A 25,002-nucleotide genomic window follows, 5' to 3' on the forward strand; every position below is an offset into this window, starting at 1 on the left:
AGCAAAAGACAGTCAAATTGGTTAAATACCAATAAAAAGACGAAAGTGACATGTGAAGGCATTTCAGTTACTGACTAATAACCTTTTTATTGCCATTAAGGTGAAAATATTGAACATAATAAAAAATGCTCATTTACAAGAAAACATCAGATGCACTTAAAGGGTTTTGCATCTGAACTCTTCGCATTAAGACATAAATTAGAAAATTACTGACATGCATTAAGATTATGGAGTCATATTGTAAACATACTGTACTTTTGATTGAAGTTGATGGAACTCTAGAGAAAAATCTAAGATTCAGAAAAGAAAAGTCTCTTTTTGATCTCCTCTTTAGTTCATTGGTTTCTTAGAGAGAAACAGCCAAGAACTCTCTGATTTGTTTCATTCCTATTTTGTTTGGCAAAGTGTCTGCAGTGTAATTTTAATAAGCGAACCAACCATTATTCAATAGCAAAATATAAATGCAGTCATGCAGGAGCGAGATGCCTCAACTGGAGTGCAGTCAGACAAACACACACACACACACACACACACACACACACACACACACGCAAACACACACACACATACCAACACACGCTCTGCTCTGGCATTAGCGTAGCACGACTAACGGGGGCGTTCTCCTCCATTAACCAACCTGTTTCTTACCTTCATCAGCACTAAGCACTCCTCATCCTCCCACCATTCTGACCTCTGTCATCTATTCAGTGACTCATCCCTCTTTCTCTCTCTCTCTCTCTCTCTCTCTCTCTCCCTCTCCCTCTCTCTCCTCTGCAGAGTCTGTATGCTCATACACACTGTATGCTGACAAAAAACACTGACGAGTCACTGTCCAGTTCAGCCCAGCACCACAGCACTGCACCGCCGTTTATATTTAGGCCGCAGGAAAAGAAAACAGCTCTCACACGCAATTGACTGGGAGAGATAATCGAGCGAGGTGGGCTCTTTCACCCATGTGGGTGTGAGGATGCTGGAATTCATCCTTTCTAAAGCCTGGTGGGGTTGTTTTGAGCAGTGAAACTGCTTTCAGCTCTATTAACATATGCTGCAAAGGGCATTTTTGTTGGCTCACAATGCCGGTCTGAAACCGTATGAGAGCATCTGTCCTTCTTTCATCTCTTCATTCTGGCTGTAACTGCCTTAAATTGCCTCGCTAATAGATAAGGCATATTTAACTGCAACAAGGGCACTGTATGTATGGTTACGCAGAACAGCAGGATACTCTGCCGATAAAGTAAAGAGACACTTTTCTGTTTGGCTTAATTGGATCTATCTCAGGCCTTCAATTCAGGAGAAAGAGAGAGGACCTGCTGTTCTCGGGTGAATCTGGCCGATTTTGAGAATTTGGGACAGATTTATGCAGACAGCATGTGTGAGACATGCTTCAGTTCCCAAATCACTTTGTGTGTATGTGCGTGTTAAATATGGCAAAATGGAGCAGAACACCATGTTTTGAGTTTTTGCGCATTTTTTCCTGATACACGAACATGGAGGCAACCTTAAAATTATACAGCCTGTTTTTTAATTACCAGTTTACCAGGTGATAAAACTTGCTAGCAGCCTGAACAGAGCACAGTTGTACAGCATTTAAAGAGTTTACTTTCAAAACGTGATAAACGCCATTTAAAAAAAATGAGTTACCGCCAAAATCAGTATTGTATCTTGTCAGTATAAAAAAGTTAAATCTTTAATTTATGCAAAATCTAATATCCGCCATGTTATTATGTCATCTTTTCTCCCTTTTTTCCCAAAACGCGATAAACGCCAGTTCTCCTTCTCTGCAGAATGCAATAAATCCACTCAACAAATCACAGTGCACCATTCCACGCACTGTAAACAAGAATGGCGGCGCGTTGAATACACACAGAATCCTAATTTTCTTTATCTACTTTGTACTTCGTGATCAACAAACAAACAAAAACAAAATAATATGTTTGTTGGCATTGATAAACCTGTGGTGATTTCTGTGACGGGAAAGAAACGTAAGCCATCAAAATTGAATAATTTACGTGGCACTCGGGAAAAGGAAAAATGCTGGCTGTTGCTTGTTCTCCCGACAGCATCAAGCTTCTGTCATGCTAACACATTGCCCCAGGAGATCTAATGAAAATATTTCCTTTTTTTTACTCGAAGTCAACGGAAATCGAGCAGGACCAAAACATTTTACAGCTGATCGCTGTCAAAAAAGTTAAGCAAAGACGTCCCAAGGATGACAGCAGCAATGACAGTGTTCTTAATATGACAAAGTAAGTGTTTTGATTTTGATGTCTACATTAATATGGCAAAGATGAATGCACATTTATATATTTATATTGATTCAATAGATTTATAGCATTTTGAAAAAAAAACTTTTTTATTGCATTTTGCATTGGATTTATTGCATTTTGTGGAAATAAATTTTTATAATAAATCAAATTATGAATTTGAATTTTTATGTTATTATAACCTAAAGATGCTATGTGAAAGTTTGTAACAGAAAATAGTGGTTTTCATTTTATCACTTTCTTGTTATCGAAAACACGTTTTTACCAAAATTAGTCAAAATGGATTTATTGCATTTTGGAACCAAACTCTTCATTTTCTCATCTATAGTATTGCTGTATATGCTTTCTACCTGCAATTCTCTCCTCTTTACCTACAAATTTTAGGAGCTTTGTATGATAATACTCTCACATTACTGCCCAAGTCTTATTGGCTTTTGTCCTCCTAACCAACATTTAGAGGTGTATTGCTCTGTGATATCACAATTTGAAAAGCACATAAGCAGCAGCATGGACTGCTGGGAGGACCAACATGAAGTAATGGCTCGCCTCTGTAAAGCAATAATACAGCTGAAATAATCAGGCTATGAGAATAAATAAAGGCTCCAATAACTTTGCAAATTTCAGTCTTTGGCTTTTATTCTGGGCAGTAATGTGTTTGTGGGCTGCATCCAATCTAATTACAGCATTTTGTAGCACCCCAGGATGTTCAAAGACAAGTTCAAAGACATGCATGGGCACATAATGACACTTAAAACCAAAGCTAATGGTTACAAAAATTTGTCATATTAAAACACTAGACTGAAAGCTAAACCTGTTAAAATAAAACAATGTATGTGGCACTGTTCGAGCAGAAGGTTTTAGATTACAATGTTCAAAATGATCAGTGCATGTGGTGGAAGAAGAAGAAGAATGATTATTATGTGCTGCATAATAGTAAAGCTTAATAATAATATTTTATAACTAAATTCACATTGTTGTAAAATAAATAATAATTGTATATATATATATATTAGGGGTGTGCAGCGGAGTCAGTATTTGTATCTGTATTTGTATCTGTAACAGTCTCAAAATTATATATATAGAAAAGTTGAAAAACATCTGTTTTGACAAGAATTTACGAAAGCATAATAAGCATTACAACAAACTTGCTGAGCTCATTATTATCTATGTCCATATAGCATTTGCGCGAACATAACGAATTGTTTAAAAAAAACGTTCTCATTAATCTTCATCTAGATAAAAAAATAATCGGATATTCGTTTAAAATTTCAAATAACAGTATTTCAAATAACAGTGTGCAGTTTTGACTTAGTTCAAAACAAGCAACATGATTTTAAACAATAAGGTAATTAGAAAGATTTAATTCAAATGTTTCAGTTGTTATTTGCTTACTTTATTTTTATGTTAATTGTAATTCAAGTCATAGTAATCTTCAGTTTAAATTTTGCTTTTAAAATGTTATTTTCATATTTTTAGCTATTTACTTATTTATTTTATATTCACCAAGATTGACAATAAAGCTTGCTTGGACTAGAAGTAATTAAAAGATCATCTCTACCGAGTCACACAGAGACACGGATTTATTAACGAATATTTTATTATCAGAGTGCAGCATTTTATCAAGCTTTTTTGGTCTTGTGTAATTAGATAAAACGGAAAAAAAACTGAAAGGGTCATTTTTTACAGCTGGGTTTAAAGAAGTTTGATATTAACAGCGTTTTTAAGATTTTAAACTAATTCCAAAACAACTCGCGTTTCTAAATAAGGGTTGCGCCTAAAATGTCATTCATGTCATTTTGTAGATTGCACTCATTCACTTCACATTCACATTATTCGTGCTTTAAGGGGTTTATAATTTACAGCTGTTCCAGTAAACACATGATTATGTCTGGCCGAATATTTTCTCTGTTATTCGGATGAATTCGTTATTCGCTTTGAAGCTATTATCTGTGCCCTTCCGAATAACGTATTCGGCTTTGGGCACATCCCATATATATATATATATTTGAATAAATACCTTCCAGTGTAGCTTGATTATAGTAAGCCACCATAAATTTTTAAGTTATTTTATATAATTAAATATAATTTTTATCTGTCAAGATGGGAATCTGGCGGTATTGTACTGTTTAATAATAGTTTAATAATACATTTTGCTAATGCAGCTAGTTTCCCGTTTTTATTAAACATCACAGACGCATGCAAAGAAGAAGCACAGATCTGTAGACAGCTTTTACAAATCCTGTAGTGAACAGATTATACATTTTTATAGATTTCTAGTTTACTAGAGTACTGGTTTCTGAAACATGCTTTCCATGAAGCTGGTGCCAAATCCCCAATCCCAAATGCAAATGCAAAAACCCAAACAGCATCTGGCAAGTTCTGTATGACTCTTCAGTCCTTAAGATAGAAACAAACTGTCTTGATAAGTAGTTCATCTAAACCTGCTGTGCTTTTTGGAAAGACTGATTGTCTCAGCTTAAAGAGATATCAGATTGAAGGTTATGGGGCACTGATTTTAATATTAAACTGTGGGAATAGCAGATGGCACCTTCAGCTCCTTTTAAAGGAGAGGCCAGCAAACCCTTAATGAGACCATTGTCAGTTATCTCATAAATCTAACAACACACGGCTACATGCAAATTAGGAATGAGCTTTGATAATATACCATTTTTCTCATTTGGGACCCTGGACCACAAAACCAATCATAAGTAGCACAGCTATATTTGTAGCAGTAGCCAAAAATACATTGTATTGGTCAAAATAATCAATTAACTCTTTCGCCGCCAGCGTTTTTAAAAAAAAAGATGCCAGCCAGCGCCAGCGTTTTTCATGATTTTCACAAAAGTTTAATGCCTTCCAGAAAATGTTCTTCTTTAAATATATAAACATACACCAAATATACCAAATGAAAGAACAGACCCTCTGCTTTCAAAAAAAAAAAAAAAAAAACAGTTTCATCCTACCTTCAGTAGTTCTTTTGTAATCAGCTCTTGAATATGGGTAGGTTTCTGCAAAAACACCACATTTTGAGCAAAAAGCAGAGATAATTCCATTTTTGTGACGGACTTTTCATAGAGATCCCATTCAGAGCGATCTTTAAAACAGACACGGACATGCAGCCGCTTGCCATAGGGCAATACTTCCGGGTTCAAAAAGTTGCGGAAGGGTGCCGCCTGGTGGATAATAGCGGTATTGCGGAAAGCCGGAAATATTCGTCATTGGCAGGGAAGCGTTTTCTCTTGATTGACGAGATATCTCGTCAATGGCGGCAAAAGAGTTAAGTAAAGATTATGTTCCATAAAGATACTTTCTACCATAAATATATAAAAAATTTATTTATCATTAGTAATATGAATTTCATTGGGACAACTTTAAAGGCGATTTACTCAATATTTTATCCTTTTGCAGCCTTACCGTGGGTTCACACCAGCCGCGTTTTAGGCGTCAAATTTGCGTCTACTGCGTCTAGTTTGCCACTTGAACATTTTCAGTTTACTCGCTTTATTCGCGCGTTAAATTCTAGTCATAGAGACATTCACGCGGAAATTCGCGTCATGGGACGGCCTTCCATAGGCTTCTGCGACTCCGCTCACTTCCTGTAATCACGTCACTACTAGAGCAAGCTCCTGATTGGTTAATGTGGCATGTTTTTCTGCCAAAGTTCAAATTTTCAATGATGCGGAATCGCATCTGCTGCGCTAAATGCTTCATTCACACCGCGAGACCTCCAGACGCACGTCAATGCGTCTTTACATTGACTTAACATTATAATCACTCGTGCTTGACGCCCTCTACCGCGGCTTGTCTGAACGCAGGGGGCGTGCACACCAAAGCTTTCAAAACCGTCTGAAAACTTTAGCTGAGCGCCAGCTTTCTTCAGCTGAGCGCTTTGGTAGCTGTGATACTTCTGCTTTGTTTATCAGTCGTTGTACGATGTGCGGGTTGGTTGCTGTGGTAATGTCCCACCCCTCCTCCACTGTGATTGGATGGCCGTGTAAGAACTGACATTGACGAGCGGAGGTTTTCATCCAAAGTAGAACCTTTCTCAATTCTAGGCGCTCACCGTTGAGTGCGGAAAAACCGCTGAGCTCCGATTTTCAGTGCGGAAGAAAACCACTAGCTGCTGGCTTTTTTGAAACACGCTGAGCTTCCATTGGAAACACTTGAAAACATATGCCGGCCGCGGGCGTAAAAGCTTTGGTGTGCACGCCCCCTTAGATTCGAGATTTTCAAATTGTTGATTTAAAAAAAGTTATCGGTGAAATATTGTCCTACATGTATCCTAACAAACCATAAAGCTTACTTGATCAGCTTTGAAAATTACAAAATGTGAATTACATTTTTTTTGTGTTTTGTGGTCCAGGGTAGGGATGGGCATAATTAATCGACGATCGATAATTGATTGTTAAGAATTTCGTCGATTTCGTAGTTTGTTATCAATTAATCAAATGCATTTTTTTTATTTTACTCCTGTTTCACAAATACTCCGTATGCAGTGCGTTTGCGTATGTGTGCGGCGAATTCCTCAAGCACTCCTTGCAGTGCGCTGCTGACCGCTTATTCTGCATATAAAACGTTCATGTGATTGACACTTTCTGTGAACACTTTTCCGCATAAACAATAGAACAAAGCATCATTTTTTTTACAAAACAATATATTTTAGATATTATTTGACAGACTCGTAAGTGTGTATTAAGGATGTTTAAAATCTCTAGCCTGGTGGTCAGGATCTGAATGGATCAAATCAGCAGTTTTGCAATGGTTTATTTAACTCCACATATATCATAAATAAAAATAAGCAGAGTAACTTTGCAAGTCTACCCTTCCACATTATATATTTCCTACTATGTATGTATATGATTTCCAAATAATAAACGAGAGTATTCAACGACAAAAAGCGTCTCATATGGAAATAAATCCTCACAATATTATTATTTCTCAAAACTTTATGACAAAAATAAGCACAGTTATTCAAAGATGCAGACATTATTCCGCATATAATTTTAATATTATACAAAAGTATTCATATAACGGCACGTTTCATATGGCAAATAAATATCCTCACATTAACATAACAGCATAATGAAATGAATAAACAGACAATGAACCAGGATTGAAATATAAATTGTATTATTATTACCGGAAAAAGCAATATTGCTATAATAATCTCTGATGTAAATGCGTCAAAAACGCTGTTACCCGCACAATAAGTCTAAATGAGCAATAAAAGTGAAAAAAGCATTATTAGGCCATGTCTCAAAACTTTATATGACAAAAATATATTTAAAATTACAGTTATTCACAGATGCACACATTATTCCATATTACTCCCGTTTATGAGCACGTTTGTCTCTGGCCTTGCTCTGTTATGTAATAGATTGACAGGTGCGCATCTCCGTCTTTCAAACATATATAATTTTGTAATTACTACCTTAGGAAAATTAGCTATGATTTTATCATTGTGAAAATGTTTTTTTTTTTTGCAGATTAAAAACGATTTGTATTTCCGCAATTTTACTACAAATACCATGGTTATGGTATATTGTGGAGTTGGAGACCATAGTAAATGTCTACTGTTGTTTTACAACAAATAAAAACTAAAAGACTATGTTAGTATAATTAAACAATGGTAAATGGGGCTCACAAAACGCACGCTGTTTCACAGATACTCTGTATGCGGAATAAGCCAAGTTAGCGCTGAGGTACCTGTGCACCCCGGTCAGTCTCCTCGGAGCGGCTGTTTTCGGCGGCGGCTGGACTGACGGTCACCATGGCTGCGGTCGCGTCTGACCCCAAAACATGCTTTTATTTCTCAAAAAAAATCAGTAGACTGGTGCAGAAGTTTTATGCGAGTTACTTAAGTTAGTTATTTTCACGAGGCTTTAATGCCTAATTTGTTATAGCCTAATGTTAGGAAGGCTAATATCTTGCACTTTCTTCTGGCTTGAATAATTTTGAGTTACATTTTGACAAAACCTTTCAGATCTAAGTATTATGTTTTTTGTTTAATTTAATGTTAAACATGAATCTGTTTTTTATTTTGGAACTAATAATGAGGTCTCTATTTTAGAAGGCTGGCTCGCAGCTGCAGGTTCCGCTGCTTTGAGCACTGCACATGCACGCACATATATGTTTGAAACATAGTTTAACTGTCTGCCACAAGTTGATCTTGTAGTAAAGGTCTCATCGATGAAAAACACGCTGTATATTTGTATTCATTGCATTTTTTAAGTATAAAAGTTAAATAACAAATTTTATTATAAAAATATTAATGATTAATCGATAGTCGATCGTTAATTCTCCCGACGATCGACAAAGAAAACTTAATCGAATGCCCATCCCTAGTCCAGGGTCACATTTGTAAACCAAAAATGACTGACACCTTTTAATCTCCTTTTTTGCCTAGAACATTTATTTCTGTGTTGTAAACCTTTGTCTCACTTCAAAGTGCAAAGCGCATTCGTGTTAAAAGCGATTGTTTGTCAGTGTCGTAAAGAGGTGGTTGTTAACTTGTTATTTAATTCTCTCTTTATTTACCATCAGGCTTTGTTCGACTAAATGGAAGATATCTATATATTTTCTTACATGTTTAAGGTATAAGGCAAATTATCTTTGCAGCTGTGCACTTTAAGTAAACAGTAAACAATCTTTACTTGGACTCAGACACTTTGTAGCCTTTGGTGAAGACATGTAATACTTACTGTACCATCCAAATTATACGACTGGCATTTCCTTAAGGAGATATTCCTGTTTTAGGCAAAACCTTATTCTTGATAATCTGAGAAGTATTATCTGTGAATATTGAGCAGGGCAAATGGCACAGCAATTACCCCCAAACAATACCGAATAGCTATTGATTAGTTATATTATTGATTTACTCTTCCAAATTACTTCACAACCGTTTCTAATGTCACACATATATAGGGACTTTTACTCAAAAGCAAATGCTCAACCATTTATAAATACATTTCATTGTTTATTACCCAAACTATGCTTTACTGCTAGTTACACAAGTGCAGTGAATAAAATAGAAAGTTATTACTGAATAGAGTAGTACTAAACTCAGCTTCTGTGTGAACCTACATTTGATCATGCAGTTGTAAAGCAGATGGTGTAGTCTATGCCAGCTGACACGTCTATAACTATATATAGAATGTGAGAGACAGACTGAACTATAATATAGAGGACAGCAATTGGGTGAGTGTACTACAGTGCTCTTAATAGTCCTGTGTGCGTCTATCTTTTGACACCTGAGGATGCACATGCGAATAAGGACATGCATATGAAATGCATTTTGAAAAGGAAGAATATTTCATCTTGTATTTTGCTGCCTTGTCAGACAAACTATTCTTGTTAGGGATTCAGTAAGATATGATGGATGCACAAGTGTCACTAAAAATGCAGCAGTGAGTATGACAAGTGGAAATGATATTTGAAAGTATATCCCCCTCACACACATCAGAATTTACAGCCTGTAATTTGTCTCAGCAGTCAGCATTTCAACTGGACCTTCAATTATGTGGGTTGAATTCAGCCCGACTTCATTACTATTTATTGGTGGCAAGAGCTTAAAATATTTCTCGTAATGTCAATTTTATGCAAGCCAATTAAATAGTCTGTAGCTGAAGCATATAAGAAATGGACATCTAATAAGATTGGAGCATGCACGCAGTTGTTTGAGTGGCAGGACATGCTAATAAATATACACTTCGTTCCATAATGAAGAGACATGTTTATGGCGGTCGTTCTGGAAAACGTACTAGAAAATGTGCACATGTCACTCCTTGATGACCTGGAAGATTAATAAGGCCATCACGCAGTTAAATTGCAGTCGATATTAAGTGTAGCAGGATGTGAGAAGGCATATAAAAACAAAGTAAATGCATAACTCTTGTCAAATGAGAATGTAAAGGCTGACAGAAGTATATGATACATGGATGAGAATTAAAAGGATCATTTGTTGGATGCATGGTTGGAAGTGACCATTCAGTGTGCTACAAATGGTGGTTAGAGAGCAATGCTTAGTGTTGTCTTTGAAATACTTGGTGGAAACATCTGCAAAAATTATAAAACTGTAACAGTAAATGTATTCAGCAGAATGGTGGAGCTTCTGTCAGAAATTTCAGAATTCATGTTGGACGTGTTATAATGTAATGCGCCATATTCGTATTTTAGACTGCCCAAGTCCTGACCTCAATTTCTTCGGAATGCTTTGGTGTGAATTGAAACAGGCCAGAAGGTGCCCCAGAAACATACATACTGTAAGCTGTAACTATTGCTTAAGGGGAAATGAGAACCACTACACATTGAGGATTTAGATATATTTATATAAATGACATTAAAGTTTAGTTAATTCAATTACTGAAATTTTAATGAAGACCAAAATTGAGAACATGTCACTATTTTTATATTTACGCATTTGGCAGACGCTTGTATCCAAAGCGACATACAATACATTACTTGGTATACATTTTTATCAGCATGTGTGTTCCCGGGTTCAAACCCATGTTCTTTGGCAGCTGCCACTGAGCTATACAGGAGCATTTGTAAAATTTAATCACTAAGTGTAGGCCTCACACTGTTGTTTATTATACAGTCATGTGCCTTTACACAAACTCAAACACATAGTATAAGCGGGAGTAGGACTTATGGTAGAGATCCGTTCTGTTGTACCACATCTGCACTGCTGCATCTGCAACAGGCTTCCTTGTGGCACAACTGTGGTTTCAAATAAATAAATAAATTAGGCATTAACATGAATTAGCAGATGTTGGATGTTGTAAACATGTTGTACCCTTGCATTATTGACAGTTAAACTGTACATAACCTTAGATGCTATAATCATAAAAACTCTTATTAGAACTTGTAGCTTTTAGACATTTAGATCTTACTGTATCTTGGTGTTGATATAGTGGCATTATGAATGGATCCCCTAGTTCTCCAACCCATATGATTGTTTAGGTTGTTTGCCAACGCCCCAAATAAGACCCAAAAATGTGCTTACTAAATTAGAGCGACATTATCATAATTCCTCACGCTTCGGACCTAGCCTGTAAGTTAACTCCTGTTAGCCTTACATTGTGAGCGAATCTTTCAAACATGGTAAGGAGCATCACATTTCCGGCCGACGTCAGAGATATACATGCCAATCACAACGTACAGGATAGCTGACCAATCAGGGACACAGCGTTTTTCAGATCAATGAGCTTTGTACAAAATCAGTGCGTTTCATGAGGATGAGGGATATCTGGAGCTACAAAAATGTATGGTATGTGGAAAATAATGTGTTTTTTGAACCATAAACCACATGAACATATTGTATCATACCAAATATGCAAAATAACATTGTTTTTTAGCAATGAAATAGGTGCCCTTTAATACACTGGGACACATATTGGGATATGATTTTCTATTAAACTGCCAGGATTAATTGTATTTATATTACACTATTACATTATTATTAGGCATTTTGAGCAAATAACATACCCATTCATTTATTATAACCTATATAAAACATTGTTTATTGGTTAATTTATGCCATAAAAACCTGTGACTGTACTTTTACGTGTGTGTTGTATTTTATATGGTTGAAAAGTTTTTGGGTTTAGGGTAGGGGTGGGGTTAGATATGCTGTCAAAATATCTTCAAAAATGAAACCATTTTTATACAAATGCTAAAAAGTAAATGTGTTTATTCTGATGCATTAGGTAAAGAACCATGAAACGTAACCACAGGTATAAGTTGCTGGCCGGTAGATGGTGCTTATGCGTGGCACGTAACTTCGTAATAAGCTGCTTGCACAAAACTGTGATGTCATCATTTTTTAAAGCCTCAGATGGATGTATATATAAGTAGAGCTCAGATGCAAAACCCTCTAAGTGCATCTAATATGTTTACTTGTAAATTTGCATTTTTTTATTAACTCCCAATGGAGTTTGCCAACATAGTGGTATTTCTAAATGGCCTGTGGGTGGGACTAAGTGGATTTGAAGTGAAAGTATTTGATGAACATACAATACTGTGCAAAAGTCTTAGGCCACCATGCCAGATTTGTTGTTTTTGCAATATTATAGTGATCATATATAATTGTTTCTCAGTCTATTTAATAGAATACATCCAGAAAATATAGGAAATGTATATGTAGTATTAAAAACTGTATAAAAATGTAAACTAATGTGTGAAGTTTTTAGGCTAAACTCCCCTTCCACTTGACCAATAGCAGGAAACTGCAGGATATCTTAAACCTAAATAAAATTTAATCCTTATTTCTAATTTTAAAGAAATGAGTCTTTTTACTTCAATCTGCTCAAAAACGTTCAAGATGTGTTTAATGCCAAGAGAGATCACACTAAACTAGGGCTGTCAATCTTCCTCTATTATCCTATTCGAATTTCATTCATTATTTTATTTTAATATTCGATTTATAATCGATTATTTAATGCTCAAATTTGACTTATTAATATTTACTATACCTATCTACACACGTTGTAAAAACGGGCTTATGCATTGCCAATGCCACTATGAGCTCGTATAGTTGACTTGTTTTAAATTATGTCCACTAGAAGACATTGCAATATTACTAATTATAAACATGTAATTATTTAATAACAGGTGATATCTTTCTTGCTAATTAATGATTAAGCTTAGACACAAAATTTACAAAGTTGTCAACTTTAATGAAACATTTCATTATCAACGCAGTTCTCTTTGTTCACGTATGAGGGCTGCGTAGATCGCATATTAGTTTTACAATACTTACACACAGCACACACATCCCCTGGCCTCCAATTTCACTATTCTTTTTTCATTAAAACACACCTTAGAGGAAGTGTGATCTTGAACAGGTATTTTGTCACTGGTCGAAAAGACAAACGTATCCAAACAAATTAGCATTAAAGACATTCCCAAAACGGTCGTCCATAGCACTGAGAGCGGTTTTCTCCTGACACTGTCCTCTTCACCTTGGCTGCTCCGTTCTCGTCTTCCTCATAATCTTCCTCCGCAATCGCTATCAGCTCCGCTTTCTCTTTCTCACGTACCTCCTGCTGCTGGTCTTGTTTCAAATGAATTAGCCGATGGAAATGTGGGTCGAGGTAGCTAGCGGTATTTAACAGCATAAATGCGTTAGATAGTGAACACATAAAAAATATTTTTAAATCTATTTTTTTAATCCCATTCGAATAGTAGTTTTAACATTCGATTAGTATTATTTTTTTAATATTTGAATTATATTCGATTACTGAAATTCGTTTCAACAGATCTACACTATACACTGACAAAGCCTAAAGAAGACATATTTTTTGGTACATATTTCCACTATTTTCTGTTTGTATCTTAATAAAATAGATTGAAAAATAAATATGATTGGACATTAAAACTTCTAAAAGTGGTGGTGGTGGTGGCGGCCTTAGACTTTTGCACAGCACTGTATATACAGTATCTCTCCACCAGTTGACTAAGAAGCTTGTGCCAGTATGCTGTATTGCTCTGCGGTTTCCTCTATCTTGCACCATCTTGCACAGAACAAGATAAAGGCTAAGAAAGACAGTGAAAGATTTATTGTGTTTGATAAAGTTTCAACAAAGGAAGAAACATCAGTGAAGTGTTGTTTGTGTATTTACTGTATGAATTTTATTTTTCTTCCTTAACAAAATGAGCAGCAATAATGGAATAGCAATACAGACAGCCAGAGTATGGAGATGACAGTTAGATGGAGAGATAGACATGCCAAAGCGGGAATACCAATGAGAAGTCGGAGAGTTCAACAATGCACAGGGAATAACTGTCTGCAGGAGCAGAATCATGCTGGAGAAACTCAGAGAAACAGTCGTTCCAGAGCTGCACTAGACAGAAATAATTGATAGAGTATCGCTCTTTTATTTTCACTTGCTCATTATTTTGTTTTGTGCCTCTATCGGCCCAACAATGCAATGAGGCTTGAAGCTTCATGTGGAGGCAGTGTCTCAATTTGTGCCTGTCTTCTAACTTATCCCACATTTAAGGAGGGAACGACTTTTCTTTTAAACTGCTCTTAAGATCTCTGAAAACACTCCAGAACCAAAACAAAATAGAATCAAGGCCAAACAAGTGTGAATAGACAGCCGACCTTTCTTTAGTCTTCATAGGTATACTTGTGTCAAGCTGTCTAGAGATGACATCTGAAACTAGTCATGAAATTTCAACAGTTTGACAGTGATGCCCACTGTTCTTATTGCTTGGAGCAAAGAGAAATTATTGTTTAGTGAGCATCCAAAAAAAGGAACACTGTTGACCAAATGCTTTATTATTCTCTGCAACAAATATTCTTCAGCCCAACCTTAAATTATATTACAGGATACAGTAAGGCAATATCTTCACTCTGGATTCATTTCCAGGGACATTTCAGACCAATGATGTCCAAAACACATATTTATACAATCAATTGAATTTTTAGCAGCCAGTCCTAATATTAAATAGAGAAAAAGTATTTGCCAGTGGAAGAAAAAAGTTTTTATAACCTACCCTATTACGCAGATTATTTTGCGATTCATTGTTCAAAGGGGCCATGGCACAAGACTTTTTTAACATGTCAAATAAATCTTTGGTGTCCCCAGAGCACAAATGTGAAGTTTTAGCTCAAAATACAATATAGTTCATTTATTATAGCATGTTAAAATTTCCACTTTGTAGGTGTGTGCAAAAATGTGGCGTTTTGGCTGTGTCCTTTAAAATGCAAATGAGCGGATGAAGTGCGAACACTGATCATAATGATGGTGGTTTGTTGAAATTGAAACTCAATTGCACTGTGAATTAATCTTTCTCTCTCTCTTTCTCTCTGCACTAAATGTCAGTGCTGTGGTTGGATAGTGCAGATTAAGGGGTGGTATTATTATAATAAGAGCTCCTTATGACATCATAAGTAGAGCCAAATTTCAACAACCAAATTTTTTCATGTGCTTGTAGAGAATGGTTTACCAAAACTAAGTTACTGGGTTGATCTTTTTCACATTTTCAAGGTTGATAGAAGCACTGGAGACCCAATTATAGCACTTAAACATGGAAAACATCAGATTTTCATACCATGGCCCCTTACCTTTTTTGTCTGTGTAGTCCATGAGAATATGGGGTATAAAAGGTTTTAATTTATTCTATTAGTGGATGTTAATATTATGATTACAAGATGAAGTGTGCACTTTAGTCCGCATTTCAAAGACAGGGTTACATTTTTGAGTGGAATACCTCAGCATTGCAGTTTTCGATATATGTACCCAAGTCTCACTAGAGCCGTACCCTTTTAAAAAATACAGCTTTGGACCTAGATAGTTCGAATTAGTACCCTTAAAGGTACATATTGGTACCAAATGTATACATATCTTCATACCAAAGGCCTGTTGAATGCTTTAAGGGGCATGCACACCAAAGCCTTTACGCCCACGGCTGGTGCATATTTTCAATTGTTTTCAATTGAAGCTCGCGTTTTTTAAATAAGCCAGCAGCTCGCGTTTTTTCCGCGCTGAAAACCGCCGCTCAGTGTTTTTACGCACACAGCGCTGAGCGTCGAGAGTTGAAAGAGATTCAGCATTTGGGTGAAAAGCTCCACTCGCCAATGTCAGTTGTCACTTGACCGTCCAATCTCAGTGGAGGAGGGGCGGGACAAGTATCACAACAACCAACCGGCTCACAGCTCAAGTATCACAGCTACCGAAGCGCTCTGCTGAAGAAACAGCTGGCAATTGGTGTCCTCCAGGCGTTTTCACTCGCGTTTAAAAGTTGTGGTTTGCACAATCCCTTATTCTGATTGGCTGAAAAATGTTTCATTGGTGTTGATTATTTTTCTGCACACCTAACCTGTCAAATGTCTTAAGGGGGCCCGTAAATCTGACTTTTTCCCTGTTTAAGTGCTATTATTGGGTCCCCAGTGCTTCTTTCAACCAAAAAAATTTGAAAAAGATCAACCCAGTAACTTTTGTAAAGTTTTGGTAAACCATAAGCACATGAAAAAATAGGTAGTTAAAATTTGGCTCTCCATATGATGTCATAAGGAGCTCTTATTATAAAAATACCATCCCTTAATTTGCACTATCCAATCACAGCGCTGCCATTTAGTGCAGAGTGAAAGAGCAAGAGAAAAAAAATAATTCACAGCACAATTGAGTTTCAATTGCAACAAACCACATCGTGATCAGTATTTGTCCGCTTATTTGCATTTTAAAGGAAACACCCAAAACGCCACATTTTTTCACACACCTATACAGTGGCAATTTTAACATGTTATAATAAATTATTTATATGGTATTTTGAGCTAAAACTTCACATATGTGCTCTGAGGACACCAAATATTTATTTGACATCTTAAAAAAGTCTTGTGACATGGCCCCTTTAAAAATAACCACCAGAGCAATGTTTGTGGTAACCGTGGTAAGAGGAATAATTGACTTCAATCCTTTAAATTATTTGAAATAATGCACACCTGTAGTGTAACGGTGCATTACCACCTTGGATGTGCATTATTTTCAAATAATTCAACGGCATGTCGTCAATTATTCCTTATGTATCTAATGGTATATTACAACCTTTTTAAAGGGTGCTGCCCTAGTGACAGCTGTTGTACATATGTTGACCCTTTCTGTCAGTGTACCTGTAATATCAACATCAAATACAAAACTAGCGTTAATTTGTTGAAGACATAAAACAATTAATAAATAAATACAATGAATTTATTTATTATCTAATTGTATACTAAAATACAATTAGATTTTCGATATACAGTGCTCAGTCTTTTGGTTTAAGGAGTTTTTTTCTATTACAGTACATAAAGTATTTTTTGAGATTTGTTTTCAGCTAAACATTTAACAACACTTGTCTTTAAGACATACTTTACAGAGAAATAGAGAGAATAGAGGTATCTGTGAGCTACAGGTCAGTACACCAATAACTAGAATGGCCTAGAGCAAAACATTATGAATCGTCAAATGTCAAATAACAGATTAAAAAACAAAGGGAGTCACTACGGGAGCATTTCTGGCTCCCACGCTTTAAATTTCTGAGTCATTTTTGATGGCATTTTCTCAAATCCTAGTTAATTTCTGACCCTGCCCAGTGTGCGAAAATGTCTCACAGCGTCTTGAGATCAGATGTCTGAACCCACCTGCTGTAAATCAATCTGTGTCATCACAAGCCCTACGATCTCTGTCTCGGCCTGTTCTCAGGCCAAACCGATGTCACGTATCTACAAACTGAAGGCAGATGGGATTGATAGAGGGAGGCAGGGATTGTGCCAGCTCAGAACTACTATGGATGGTGTAATTTTGGATACACAAGATGGTCATTTAGGAGCTCTGAGCCCCTTTTTCTTGAGAGAAACTTATGCTGATGCGAATAATGATTACTATCATCTCCTCTTTTTCAATTTCTGTTTCTTTTTATCAATCTTCACAACATTCTGTAATTCCCTATATGAGATTATGATCACTCACTCTCCCAGTCTCTATTCCTCTATAGTCTGGAGAAAGGTTGAAACACAGTCTAATGTATCAGACGCAGGGTTTAATTAGCAGTCACAGTGCCCTTGAGATAACCAAGGAGCTTTCATTTCTTTTTCTTAGAAGTTTCTTGTTTTGAGTTAAGTTCTGGATCGCCTGATTCCTTTCGAGAGCCAGTAATGAGATGGTGATGATGATGTTGCAGAATGCACTACCATGCTGTGCTCTTTTTTTGCTTTCTCTTTCTCTCTCCCTCCCTTTCCCCCTCTGTCGTTCTTTTTGCTTCCCCAAGTTTTTAGGCAATTAAGTTCTTTGCTTGTTACACAGAGGTGCATGTCATGAAAAGAGAGATAAATGCTTTTTGGTTTCTGCTGTGTTTGGATATAAACTGGTCTTGCAATTATGCAAACTGTGTTATAAATTACTTCATTGTAATTGGATTATATGAGAGATAAAACTAGGCTGGCAAATCGAAGACAAATCACATTGTCTGAAATGTGTTGTTTTATCATAATTTACAGTAAATACAGTGCAGAAATGATGAATTACATTAAAGCAATAAACCCCAAGAAGCAGTGGGGTTACCAGTGCATTTTATAACAGCTAAGGGGCGTTGTTAGGCACGACGCGAAGCAGAGTGCCTAAACCCCCTTAGCTGTTATAAAATGCACTGTAACCCCACTGCTTTGCGGGGTTTATTGCGTTTATAAAACGTTTACATCATATGCATAGCAGGGTTTCACAAAATAAAACACAAATAAGTTGTAATTATATTAGTACAAATATTACTCTTCCGCCAAACAAAGTAGTTCCTTAGAATCAAGTGTGGCTGCAACAGAGCGCAATTCTCAAGCAACACAGATGCAGCAAAGACACAATGAAAATATGATTTAAGACTGCATTGTGATGATCAAATATGCTTGGAAGCATGCTTAACTCTTTCCCCATCAGCGTTTTGTTTTAAGTTGCCACCCAGTTTTAGTTACAGAAAAATTATCTTCTTTAAATAAACATAAAATATCAAATGAAAGAACAGACCATCCGCTTTCCAACAACAAACGTTTCATCCTACCTTCATTTGTTCTCTTATCAGTTATTATTACCTCTCAAATTTTCAGCTAAAAGCGGAGATAATTCCATTTTTGTGAAGAACTTTTGTAGGAGATCAGATTCAGAGCCATCAAAACTTCCACGTCACGCTAAATCCACCACAACCCTGTTGTGTCGAGTGAATGCGTCAGTGTTTAAGTTGGGTAAGATTGCCATCTAGTGGATAATAGCAGAAATATCAATAAGACAAAAACAACTCAGAGAACGTTTTCTCTTTATTGACGAAATGACTCAACAATATTTATTGACATTTATCTGGATATCGCCATAATTGTGCAAAGGTAGAAAAATAAAAAAATGATTAAAGACTGTGGTGTTTATTTTCATAAATAGCGCAGTGATACTTGTGATGCGGTCTGAACCGTGGGTTTACCAGGGTATTTTATTACGGCTTAGAACGCGTTTCAACCAATCAGAATGAAGAATCAGAACGAGCCGTTTTATAATACACAGTACCATGATTTCATTTATATTTTATTGGGAAGTGGAACTTTATCTAATGTATAATTTGCCTAATAAGTCACCTCAGCATGTAACTTAATTTGCCATTTAACATAATAATTCACCAAAATAATTAAACTCACTATTCGATCATCCCAAATATGACTTTACTAATATCCTAAATGAGATGTTCATGTGGCTGTTCTTGAAAAATAATTGAAGAGTTTGGTTCCATATCGAGATAACTCAGGTTTTATTTTTTTGTCAAAACATGTTTATTATTATGTTATCATGTTTTTATTGTGCTACTTAGCTGTATTTTTTAGTTATGAAGGCTTTAATCAAAACAAACGAACTGCAGTTTGATTGCTATTAATTGGAATGCATAAAAAAATTAAAACCTTGTTTTGGAACCAAAAAAATTATAAAAGAACATAATGTTATATTCTTGTTATAGTCTTATTTGTGACACCAGGCGTATTTTACACCAACAGAATCATAATTATTTTACTGATCCTTATTCTTCTAATTCTCAAGTTCAACTGAGATTGCTCTGTAAAGTTAATTGATTTGAGGCAAAATTTTATCTGCACGTCATGCACAAATAAGGAAAAAATTAATCGAGGGTGGCAGATGAATCTTTTTTTCTAAGCAAAGTCAGCAGAATGTCGCTAAAGGTATTGGCTGGTTCTCACAGGCGTCTGTGAAGCATCTAAGAGTATTGATCTCCATATCTGCCTTTACCAAAGATGTGCAAGCTGGATTCATAAATGACAATTCTGCATATACTGTGTGTGTTCATACCAAAAGGCCCTTTATGCTTTGTTTATAATATCAAAGCATACGGGTGTGGATAGATTTAGCTATAAATGTGCTTTAAAGGCAGGGTGCATGATTTTTGAAAATCCCTTTGGAAGAGGGAGTCGGGCCGACTACACTTGTAGCCAATTAGCAGTAAGAGGCGTGTCTACTAGGTGTGTAACGGTTCAAATACCTCATGGTTGGGTGTGTATCACGGTTGTAGGGTCACGGTTTTTGGTAAGTTTTTGTATACTTTGGTCACAACAGGCTTCTTTACAAAAATAAAAACATTTTCACTTAAGAGCACTTGTTTATACTACATGTACTACCAAATTTACTTAATATTTAAACACAGATGGCAATGTGTGCTGTTTCTGTCTCACCTGCGATCACGTGCTATCAACACCCTGGTGATGACCGACTCTTCATATTAGATGTATTGCATTGAGCATACAGCACTCGCAAATTTTACAGTTTTGTCCACGTTTTCTTGAGCATCGCTACTGCAGTAGACTTAAATGAAGCTGGCGGTGCTTAGCGTCTTATCTCCTTCGCTTGGCTCGCTAAACGGTCCGCACCACACACACCAACACTTGAGGAACTGTTAGGTTGGCAACAGATTTGCATACTTCGAGTTGATTGGACAGGTACTCTCATCTACACACATGCAGAGCTTATTCAGAAGCATACATTAGCGGTTTTATGCGTTGTTTTTCACCAAACTATATTAGAAATGCGTGGTCGGATCAAACACGGTGCACGTGCGTCCCGAACCGTGGGAGGATAATGGGACAATTTGATTCTTTACTGAGAACCGTTACATTCCTAGTGTCTACTAACCGACATCGTTGCCTGGGTTGCGTATGTGTGGGGCAGGTCTATCAAAGGAAGGTCCAGATTTTATTGGGATAGGGGCTTGTTTGTTTAGGTGATTTCAAATGTCAACAGTAGCTTTCAGAGATCATGAACACCGCCTTTAACTCTTTCCCCGCCATTGACGAGTTATCTCGTCCATCCACAATACCGCTATTATCCACCGCAACTTATAAAACTCGGAAGTATCGCCCTAGGACAAACAGCTGTATGTCGTCTAAGTTTTAAGGATCGCTCTGCATCTGATCTCTATCAAAAGTCTTTCACAAAAATTGAATTATCTCAGCTTTTTGCTCAAAAGTTTTAAAGAAGCCTACCCATATTTGAGAGGTGATAAAAAAGAGAAACCAATAAAGGTAGGATGAAATGTTTTTGTTTTTTTTTGAAAGCAGAGGGTCTGTTCTTTTATGTTTATATATTTAAAGAAGAGCATTTTCTGGGAGGCATCAAACTTTTGTGAAAATCATAAAAAATGCTGGCGGGGAAAAAGAGCACAGCAGAAGTACTTCACATAGTGCCAAAGAATAAAATAAATGACCCACTGAAATCAAAACTGACCATTTTTATTTATTATAAATAATTTATAAGTATAAGTCATTTTTTTATTCATGTGCCCTCATAAACTTCAATCAAAATCTGAAAATGTACTTTTACTCTCTTGCGATGATCATTATTTAATGACGCCAGCTAGACAGCTATGCCTATTTTTCTATATCCAATCAAAGCACAGTGGAAAACGCAAGCCACGCCCACTATTTTCCTCACGTGATATTCTGTTTTACTCAAAAATATGGCACAACACGGAAGTAAAGTCCATCGCGACTTACAGTTCACGGGGACTTTAAAGCCACAATATGTAAAGGGGCTTTCGGACCACTTAGTTTGGGTCACTAATCACTAATTTAAGAACTTACTATTCCCCAGTACCATTTTACTGGTTGCATTCGCACTGGCAGTCGTGACTCTGACTAGTGTTGCATACTCCGTGACGTACCGTTTGTACAGATGGCCGATCTAAATCAGCACCAATGGCAGGACAATTCACAAGTATAGGGGGATACAGAACGAATACACTTTTTGGTGTCGTTTTCTATACAAACATGTTGTTTTTTGTATAGTTTGTGTGGAGTTTTTGGCTGTGTGGTGAAACAGACAAAATGCCATTTAGTTAAATGTATGCTTATGTTAGCATCTAATTTATAGACCAACTTTGTTTACAGCAGTTGTAAATATGACTACCCCATCAAATTTAGTCTTATAAAATATGTTAATCTTCACAACTTATAATTGTTGTTTATTCAGGTAAATTGTGGGAAATCTCTACTCAGCAGAAATCCAAAAGTTATTTAGTTCTTAATTTTCTCTGCGTGCAATGTAAGTTTTCATAAATACAAACACATCTTCTGCCAATTAGTCTGGCTATAAACTAGTCCCACTTGCAGCAACAGAGCGAGCGAGAGAGTGCTGTCTAATTGAATTTATCCTGGCTGGGGAGAAGAGAAGTGATTTTAGTTTGTAAGTGTGGTTAAAAAGCTCACAAAGACTTTACATTTGTCTTCATCTTCACTTTCCTTTGACCATGATCACACAGTTGCTCTCTATCCGGACTGACTCCATACTACATAAGCAGAGAGACATGTTAACAGAGGGAATTTAGTCTCTCTCTCTCTCTCTCTCTCTCTCTCTCTCTCTCTCATTAGTCCCTCTGACTGCTTTACCTTAAATAAACAGTTTTGTACTGGATTGTAAATATGCATAATAATGAAAAATTCCTTGAAGGGGTCACACAATGAACAATACATTACCAGCTTTCATTACTTGCTCCATACCCTAATCTCTCTCTCTCTTTCTTTCTCTCTCTCTTTCTCTCTCTCTCTTGAGGGCAGGGTGGGCCATGCCATTCAGCTGTTTAAAACCTGGTGAAAAGAAGGACTACAGCAGTCCTACAGAAATCACAGACAAATATGATCTGGGGCAGATTGTTAAATCGTAAGTACATTTTGATAGATATATAATTAATTCCCTTCATTTCGGCATGTTAGAAATTCCTACATGAGAATATTCGACTTGATAATTGTTTCTTATTTGGTCTTTGGCCTTAAAGGGGTAGTTCAAACAAAAAAAATTCTGTCATCATTTACTCACTCTCATGTTGTTACAAACCTGTATGAATTTCTTTGTTCTGATGAACCTGAAGAAAGATATTTAATGTTTGAAATTAAATAGTTTGTGAGCCCAATTCACTTCCATAGTACTCTTTATTCCTACTATGGAAGTAAATGGGGCTCACAAACGGTTTGGTCACAAACATGCCTTAAAATATATTTCTTCAGGTTCATCAGAAAAAAAGAAATTTATGGGTCAGTGACAAAAACAAGATAAGAAATAAAAAAAAAATGTTAAAACTTTTTTTAAAGCATGCATTAGGTTTTATTTCAATGCACAGTGTATTTATGTTAATTTTATGCAATAAAAATTACATTTGCACCATTTTTATGAAAGTTAAGACTGAATGGACTTGAAAATGTCAAATGGTGTAACCGCCAATTGCGCCAAAGAATGAGAAATATTAAATATTTTATCCACCTTGATGGCATGTAAGTGTAATCATCAAAAAAATTTTTAAATATAATTTTATTAGATATTTCTAAATGTAAATTTAATGCGTTTTTGTAATATTTGTCCTGACATATGCTGAAAACAGCTCTGTTTTCGAAATAATCTTTGACAAATGATGTAAAAATGTATGTAAAAAAACATATTACACTAAACTAGATGATTATATTTTATTCCACATTAAATGTTGTGAATATATTTATATTTATATAAAAAAAAATGTTAAACCAATTGACACAGACCGGTTACAACACATTGACATTTTTGCAATTATCCCCCAAATATTCTTTTAAAATTAAATAAAACCAGAAATTTCACAAATTATGTAAAAATGTATGTAAAAAAATCATATTACTCTAAACTAGATGATTATATTTTATTCCACATTAAATGTTATGAATATATTTATATTTTAATTTAAAAAAATTGTTAAACCAATTGACACAGACTGGTTAGACCACATTGACATTTTTGCAATTATCACCCAAATATTCTTTTAAAATTAAATAAAACCAGAAATTTTTGACTTGGTCCTGAAAAAAGAGAATGTATGCAAGTAATCTGTAAATTTATTTTGAAATTTTACTACATTTAATTTATCCATACGGACACAAAATAATTAACGTCACGTCATTGACCCTTATACAGGTTATAACAACATGAGATTTAGTAAATGATAACTTTCATTTTTGGTGAACTATCGCTTTAACAGTAGTCTAACAAAAAATTTAATTAACTGGTAGGTCAACTGGTAGCAAGGCAGTACCAACACAATGGTCATGAGTTTGAACCTTGAATGACCTCTTTAGATTAAAGCCTAATGTAAAATTGATTTCTTTTAAAGGGAGGAGTTCTGTGAAATCTTCAGGGCAAAGGATAAGAACACGCTGAAAATGTACACCTGCAAAAAATTCCTCAAAAAAGATGGAAGGAAAGTGCGGAAGGCTGCGAAGAATGAGATTCTTATCCTGAAGATGGTGAGTTACGAACGTTTTCCTTCTTAAAATGAATCATAGTCCACACTTTTAGAATCATAGTTTGAGATTTCATCCGATTTAAGATAGCAAAGATCATATTTTTTTAACTTTTCATTTGCGAATAATGAAAAGTAAAGCTCTATTAGGCTTTCTCTTTTCCCTTCAGGATGATTTGTGCACAGATCTTTGTGCTGACGTTTACTACTGTAAAATTGATTTAAATAATATTTTAATGAAAAAAGTTATTTAATAATACAAACTCTGCAACTTTGCAAATCAATTTACTTTGCAAATGATGTAATTTGTTAATCTTTTATTGAGCAAGGTCTGAAAGATAGTCTACTTACGTATGCACCTCCAGGAGATTTATCTACCATAAGCGCATCATCAAGATCTCTAATGGCACTTTGATACTGCAGTTGTGTGCTTCTGTCCCTCCTAACAAATCACATCAGCTCA

At 35.8% G+C, this 25,002-nt stretch overlaps 1 protein-coding gene across 3 annotated transcripts in view; it reads left to right on the forward strand.

Annotated features, from left to right (window-relative positions):
• camkvb (CaM kinase-like vesicle-associated b) overlaps positions 1–25,002 on the forward strand; it is a 51,664-nt gene that overhangs the window by 8,600 nt on the left and 18,062 nt on the right. For 2 of the 3 annotated variants that reach the window (XM_055184507.2, XM_055184508.2), the window contains exons 2-3: positions 22,837–22,939; positions 24,411–24,542. In XM_055184507.2, the coding sequence (XP_055040482.1) occupies positions 22,845–22,939; positions 24,411–24,542 (227 nt within the window). In that variant the 5' untranslated portion in view covers positions 22,837–22,844. Of the gene's footprint in view, positions 1–22,831; positions 22,940–24,410; positions 24,543–25,002 lie in introns of all 3 variants that reach the window. The other variant, XM_055184506.2, reaches the window with a different exon arrangement.

The sequence above is a fragment of the Misgurnus anguillicaudatus genome, chromosome 14 (assembly GCF_027580225.2).
Source record: "Misgurnus anguillicaudatus chromosome 14, ASM2758022v2, whole genome shotgun sequence".
NCBI lineage: Eukaryota > Metazoa > Chordata > Actinopteri > Cypriniformes > Cobitidae > Misgurnus > Misgurnus anguillicaudatus.